The 3,745-nt window shown below is 35.0% G+C and overlaps 1 protein-coding gene across 2 annotated transcripts; it reads right to left on the bottom strand.

Annotated features, from left to right (window-relative positions):
- Positions 1–511: 511 nt before the first annotated feature.
- LOC106094562 (eukaryotic initiation factor 4A) lies at positions 512–3,275 on the bottom strand. 2 transcript variants are annotated; one of them, XM_013261785.2, is made up of 5 exons: positions 3,183–3,275; positions 2,110–2,333; positions 1,377–1,990; positions 928–1,151; positions 512–868 (listed from the first exon to the last, which is right to left on the bottom strand). In XM_013261785.2, coding segments are annotated over exons 1-5 (1,209 nt in total). In that variant the 5' UTR covers positions 3,185–3,275; the 3' UTR covers positions 512–723. The 2 variants fall into 2 exon arrangements, with proteins under 2 accessions (XP_013117239.1, XP_013117240.1); XM_013261786.2 differs by lacking the exon at positions 3,183–3,275 and adding an exon at positions 2,402–2,483.
- Between the last annotated feature and the right edge of the window lie 470 nt (positions 3,276–3,745).

Below are 3,745 nucleotides of genomic sequence, written 5' to 3'. Positions count from 1 at the left end.
AGAACAGCCCTTGGACGATGCATTACAAACGGAATGCCGAAATCAGTCCTCTATCCTCAAGTGAAGGGTATAAATATAATTTTGTGGTTGTTGTTGTTGTAGCAGTGTTGTACACGGCGGCCCTTGCCGTTGAAGAACTTCATTGGGTCAATCTGTTACAACCGGCTGCCATGGGATTCAATTTTGTGGTTAAAAGCTATTGGTGCTTATTGTATATGAAAAAGATTCAAATGTCCCGTTTTTTAAAATACAAATATCCCGTTTTTTAAAATGGCAAATTCGGATGGTCACGCTAACTAGTCGTCGTTAGCGTGACCCGTTTTTTAAAATGGCAAATTCGGATGGTCACGCTAACGACGACTAAGATAAAGGAAAATTAATTTAGCTGATTTTTGTTCTATTTTTGTACAAATGTGCCTTCACTGATATACGTATCAATGGGAAAGAAGTGCCTTTAAGCGACATATAAATTTTGCTGAGTATTAAAACATATCAATCACTCAATTGGATCTAGAATATCTTAAAAACATGAAGGTTTTTATTTCTGATACTTTCAGATCAATGTTTTCTTAGCTTTTATTTTTACAATTTATTTCCAACTCGTGTTGTAGTAAATGGCTGGTTATCAAAGTTGGTTTGTTTATATTGGGTTTAAATATTTTCTGTTGTTTTGTTGCTGCACTTTTTATGAGGAGCAAATTTGGTAAACCGCAAAATTTTCGTTTAAATTAGATCAGCGATGTTAGCGGGCATTTCCTCAATAGTTGTATGATAAAATTGTTCAATATCTTTAAGAATTCTACGATCGTCGTCTGTAATGAAGTTGATGGCTACACCTTTACGGCCAAAACGACCGCCACGACCGATTCTATAATAAATTAAAACAGTCAAAAGTTGTCAGTTATTATGATTATAATTTGGATTTACCTATGAATGTAATTTTCTCTATTTGACGGCAAATCATAGTTAATAACCAATGATACTTGCTGGACATCAATTCCACGAGCCAATAAATCGGTTGTAATCAATACACGAGACGAGCCAGAACGAAATTGTTTCATAATCAATTCACGATCTCGTTGTTCCATATCACCATGCATTGCCGAAACAGTAAAATTGTGGGCTGTCATCTCTTCAGTTAGTTGATCGACCTATATGCCGAGATGACATATGTAAAAAAAAAGTAATTTAATAGGATATAATCGTTCTCTTAGAATATGAACTTTTGTGCAAACTTGGTTCACAAGGACATAAAATTCTATGTTGGTAAGAAACAGAAAATTTGGATGGCTCTAAACCACGAATATTTTCTTCTTAGGCTTCTTACCTACAAGCTTCTATAACGTACAAGTTAACGAAGATCTAATATAACATACCTTGCGTCTGGTGTTGCAGAAAATCACCGATTGGGTAATTGAAAGTGTGTCGTACAAATCACACAATGTGCCAAGTTTCCAATTTTCTTGCTTGACGTTGACATAAAATTGTTTAATACCTTCAAGGGTAAGTTCTTCCTTCTTTACCAAGATACTAACAGGATCGCGCATGAAACATTGGCTTACTTCCAATACATCCGGAGGCATGGTAGCAGAAAGAAGAATGACTTGGACGTCATTGGGAAGCATCTTAAAAACGTCTTGGATTTGGTCCTTAAAACCACGGGACAACATTTCATCAGCTTCGTCCAAAACGAACAACTTTATACTGTTCGTCCGTAGGACCTTGCGATTTATCATATCGTAGACACGACCGGGAGTACCGACTACAACATGACAACCAGCTTCTAAGTTGCGGGCATCTTCACGCACGTTTGTTCCGCCAATGCAGGCATGGGAATGGACTTTCATATACTCGCCAAGAGCCATAACAACCCGTTGAATTTGGGTTGCCAACTCGCGGGTTGGAGCCAAAATCAATGCTTGGCAGTCTCGAATGGACGTATCGATCTGTTGCAAGATGGCAATCGAAAAAGTTGCTGTCTTACCGGTACCTTTGTTAAAGAAACATTTTCCGTCGTATATTATAAAAAAGACAAATATGAGAGGTATAAAGAATCAAAAATATTAATTTAAAACATTTACTAAAATTCAGAACAAGAGAAAAACGTACCTGACTGAGCTTGGGCAATTACATCTCTGCCTTTCACACAGGGAATTATAGCCCGTTGCTGAATTGCTGACGGTTTTTCAAAACCATAACCGTAGATACCACGCAAAAGTTCTTCCCTTAAATTCATATCATCGAAGTTGTCGTAAACTTCATGCCAAGTAGATTCAATGACACCTTCGGGTTCCATTCCTGCAGGTCCTTCATTAACGTCGCTTCGATCATCCCTTTCAAGAAAATAAACATATACATACAAAATTTAAAGACTTTTACAGTTAAAAAAGCAAATCATTACATTATTAACTGTGTATTTGTCTAGAAAATGTAGACGGTATGTTTCAAATATTATTTAAAATATAAAAATAACTTTTCTCCTCGTTTTTATAAAAAAAAAAACACCACCTAACCGAACCGTCCTCTTTTACGATGCTACTGTTGCTGACTAAAGTGTAACACTTATTTTCTTGTAGTCTATGTTTTCTGCCATTTTTATTCTGAGTCATGTACAAAGAATGAGTACAACAACAAAACAAAGCATTTATTTCCAGCCGCATTCGCAAATTCGTTTTACAGCTCATAAAAAAAGGTGGTGTGTAGTAGGTAACAACGTAACATTCGTGAAAATAAAACGGAAATAAGATTGTTTTATTTAAGGAAAGTTGTAATAAAATATAGTTTTATTTTTGCTACGTGTAACACTTTTCCCGAGAAGACAAATCGTAAATACAACGTCATTATTATAATCACAACTCTTAATATGTATAAAGGGGCGGGGTTAAAAAAAGTTGACTAATATTTTTTTAACAGCTTTTAACCGTAATGTTAATTTTGTCGGCATTTTTGTTCCATGATAACCGAAGCTGGCCGTTGCTTATTTAATTCATTTACGTATAAATCGTACTGCATTCGTTAGTCAGCATTAGTTGCCGAACAACCACTATTTGACGAAAATTAATTTTGGATAAAACTCTCACTTTCTACACATATCGAAGCAAATTTCATGTTCATGATTGCAGAATTTTATCTACTTTTAAATGACGATATATTTTTGCTACAATTACAAGTTTTATACTAACATTTTCTAAAAATTGTTTGGCACTTTTTACACACGTGCGATTCTGATTTGTTAAAAGCAAGCGAAAGGGCTCCATCTTGCTGAATTTCTGAATTCTTCCTCTTATTTTGACGACAAAATGCAACTAACTTCATTAGCTATTTCCGGATATCAACCCTGACACAAATGTGTCCTTTACACCTGAGTTATAATTGAACAACATATCAAGCTCTTGTCGCCATATATGCCGTGTTTTATTTCAGTACTGGATAGGCAAGACGTGAAGGGCAAAAATAAAAGGCAAAAAAATCCAGTGCAAGTCTATTTGTTTGCGACAAGTTGGTTACGGCATTTGCAAACCTTTCAAAACAATACGGAAAAAAAACATAATAATTGTAAAATTTATAAAAAAATATGCAAAGAGTATGTGGTCATAGAAGTCCAATAAAATGTTTTAAGATTTGTGCACGCAATTTTATAAATAAATGGATTTTCATTTTATTTTTCATTCACAATTATGCGGATTTTTGCGTGTGGCTACACTAATTTGCGAAAAATACATCATGGCAATCCTGACGACAGATT

The sequence above is a fragment of the Stomoxys calcitrans genome, chromosome 3, assembly GCF_963082655.1.
Source record: "Stomoxys calcitrans chromosome 3, idStoCalc2.1, whole genome shotgun sequence".
In the NCBI taxonomy this organism is placed as follows: domain Eukaryota; kingdom Metazoa; phylum Arthropoda; class Insecta; order Diptera; family Muscidae; genus Stomoxys; species Stomoxys calcitrans.
Note: the sequence above shows the minus strand (reverse complement) of the source record. Positions and strands in the feature narration are given on the sequence as shown.

What these genes read in the sequence shown, in the direction of transcription:
- LOC106094562 (XM_013261785.2), bottom strand. An exon ending in TCTGCAACACCAGACGCAAG is followed by an intron (nt 1,152 to 1,376) that starts GTATGTTATATT and finishes CTCGGCATATAG; the next exon opens with GTCGATCAACTAACTGAAGA. An exon ending in AGAGAAAATTACATTCATAG is followed by an intron (nt 869 to 927) that starts GTAAATCCAAAT and finishes AATTTATTATAG; the next exon opens with AATCGGTCGTGGCGGTCGTT.